Here is a 3,097-nt window from a genome sequence, read left to right as displayed (position 1 = left end):
TGGCACAAGCCTGGTTCTTCGCCCCTCATCAGTGATCCTCTGATTTCTAGCAGTAATCAGTCCAGGTAAATGTGATTTTATGAGATTACTGACAGCCAGGAGGGATGGCAGAGGGGTGACAGCCCGGTCTGTGACAGGCAGCAGGGTATAAATAGCCGGAGGTAGGAGTTCCCGAAATTGTGGTGCTGCTGTAGGTCACCTGCAATATGACACCAGCTGCAATAAAAGAAAGGAATGAGACAAAGCAGGGGCATCAGGCTGGAGCCGGTGCCAGGGCTGGAGGTGCCAGGGCTGGGGGTGCCAGGGCTGGGGGTGGGCTTCCTCTGACAAGTGCACAGGCGAAGTACGGTCCACACGAGGAGGGGCACTGGATGCGCTGCCAGGCGCTGGTCCCGCTCCGGACTGAGGCACAGGGCATCACTATGCGGCTCTGACACCGGGCACTATGGGCAGGAACCAGGGCGCCTGGCGGCGGCAGGTGGTCAGAGCCCGGCTGAAGGCTCCCGCAGTGGCCATCTCCCAGCCCCTGCCGCTATGGATGAGGCTGTATTTCTACGGCATGCACGGCCTGACCCTGGACGTGCTGAGCTCCTGCATCCGGCGCTTCCCTCACCGCCAGGACTACCAGCTGCTGGGCTTCTCCTCCCCATACCGCTGCCTGCTGCATGCCCTCGCCCACCTGGCTCTGGAGAAGATCTACCTGCAGAGGAAGAGCTTCCCGGACAATGCCCCGGCATTCCACTTCGTCTTCTACCCCTCCGTGTTCGTGGGCCTGCAGATCCTGCTCCGGAGGACGCTGCTGCAGTGCTGCCCCCAGGAGCGGGCGCTGAGCGCGGCAGAGCTGGGGCTGCAGTATGCCCTGGCTATCTACTACTCCCAAGTGTTCCTCCGGAGCTTCCTGAGGCTGCAGTACCAGAGCTGGGAGGGGCAGGGGGCAGAGTGCTGCCATGCTGCCCACCGGCTGCCCCTCAGCCTGCGCTTCCTATTCTTTGGCATGCATGGCTTCATGGACGAAGTCTTCTTCACGTCCGCCTTCAACCTGCTGGAGAAGCCGGGCTGCCCCGTGAGTGGCCACACGTCCCTGTGGTCCTTCTTCATGTATGGCAGCTGCAGTCTGATAGTGGAGAAGCTCTTCTTCTACCTGTGCTATGGCCGAGGCTGGGGGGCTTGGAGAAGACTCCCTGTCTACATCCTCTTCGTTTACACTTGGGAGTTCTCCTGGGGTTTAGGGCTCCGCACATGCAATGCTTGTTCCTGGGACTATTCTCATTACCCTCTGAACTTCATGGGCCTGGTGACCCTGATGTACTTACCAGGGTGGATATTTCTTAGCTTCTACCAGGACCTGCTGTCCAAGGTGCTGCTTAGAATACGCTATGTATAACACTGGAGACTTCTGCACTGAGGAACATCTACTTATTGCTCCTGTTTACAAAACTACTTTTATGGACTTTCTAGGAGAGATAGTAGAAGGACCTTGAACTATTTCTAGAGGATATTAAACCTACTCAAGAAACTTTTTTCATTTTACACAGTAGGGGTTAAACTAACCAACAGTGCAAGGAGCTGTTTTTAACTCTTAACTGTTGTAAGTAGAAGACCATGGTACCTCCTATCAGATAGGCCAATACAGTTTACAATTTACAAGCTTTGTGATCTACCAATTCATATTTTCTTACACTATAAACCATAAAAAAACTACTTTATACAGAATAATGGAAAGGTTTTTCTTTTGAATTAAAAGTGGACCAATTCTAAAAGTTGTTTTATTCTGCCTGCATTCAGTTATAATGGGGCTTTGTAGCTTTTAAATGGGTGTTACGGTTTTAGCAAAGAAAGCATATTCATTATGTAATGAAAAGTTATACCATTTTCTAATATACTTTTAGTATCAAATCTTTAAAGGGAACCTGTCAGATCCAATAACACTGTTAATCGGTAGACATAGGGTTAATCTGCAGGTTAATAACGTTATGGAGGTGTTCGGCCACAGTACTGAAAGTGTGGCACCTGGGAAAATAATAACTTTGTTTCTCCTGGGAGCCACCAGCTTTCAGTCATGCAGGTGTTTCCAGAGCAATTAAAGTCACTGCTCACAGCACTGACTGATAGCCGGCTCTACGCTGGTGCACTGCTGAACTGGTTAATAGTGTTATAGGAAATTATATGTTCCCTTTAAACTTTTAAAATCTCTTCTTGCTGTTATTCAACAAGAACCTTTATGGCTTAAGCTGCATTTACATGCTCAGATCTCCGACCAATCAGACTAATCTTACAGATTATAAAATGAGTCTGAGTTAGAGTCAGAACGCTCTTGAGATGCACTGAAGAATCTGCAATAGATTGTTTTCAGCAGCCCGAGTCCTGTTTACACAGGACGATGCGCTGCTGAGTACAATGATCTTTTATGTAAACCAAAAGATCATTTCAACTGATGAACAAGAATTTTTCTAGTTGGTCGGGTGATTGGAGCCTGTTAACACAGCACAGTTATAGGGAAACCTTTGTTCCTAGGAACACTCGTTCACGATAATTGTGAAGTGTAAGTGGGCCTTTATATATATGCCAACATATATTTTCTTTTTCCTCATCAGTTGTAATTGTCCTATAAAAAAACTTTCCTATTCCTTATAATGGAGTTGTCTTTCAGATATCAGCTTACCTTTCACGATCATTGTGCTTAGCAGGCAGCCTTTTAAAGAGAACCTGTCATCAGGATCAAGCATGTTAAACTAAAGGTATAGGCATAAAGGCACTGTTATACTGATTTGATAGGTCCATTCAGTGTAGAAATCCGCAGCCTGGTTGTTATTTAATTACCATTACAACTTTTGGTGCAATATGCTCTTCGTTCATCGGGGCAGGACTGTGGGTAGGGTCTTCGGCTCTGCACATCCCCTCCGCTGCCTGTATCATCTTATTGTTTAATGCTTATTGTTTCATTTCGCGCCGGCACTGTCCTAACCATGGGCAGCACTTGCACACATTGATATCCCGGTGGTCTTCAGTAAAGTGGCACCAGTGGCAGCGCATGTGCAGACTGAGATGTTGGATCGTGATTGAGCAGAGATCTAAATCTGCACATGCACCGACATAG

At 48.2% G+C, this 3,097-nt stretch overlaps 1 protein-coding gene across 1 annotated transcript; it reads left to right on the top strand.

Moving 5' to 3' along the window:
* Window positions 1-234: 234 nt before the first annotated feature.
* Window positions 235-1,760, top strand: TMEM229A (transmembrane protein 229A). Its single transcript, XM_073650720.1, has one exon. The coding sequence runs from the start codon at window positions 446-448 to the stop codon at window positions 1,382-1,384; it is 939 nt and encodes a 312-aa protein (XP_073506821.1). The 5' UTR covers window positions 235-445; the 3' UTR covers window positions 1,385-1,760.
* Window positions 1,761-3,097: the final 1,337 nt, after the last annotated feature.

Source organism: Phyllobates terribilis, unplaced genomic scaffold (genome assembly GCF_046119375.1).
Source record: "Phyllobates terribilis strain yellow unplaced genomic scaffold, ASM4611937v1 Scaffold_11__3_contigs__length_659146591, whole genome shotgun sequence".
NCBI lineage: Eukaryota > Metazoa > Chordata > Amphibia > Anura > Dendrobatidae > Phyllobates > Phyllobates terribilis.
Note: the sequence above shows the minus strand (reverse complement) of the source record. Positions and strands in the feature narration are given on the sequence as shown.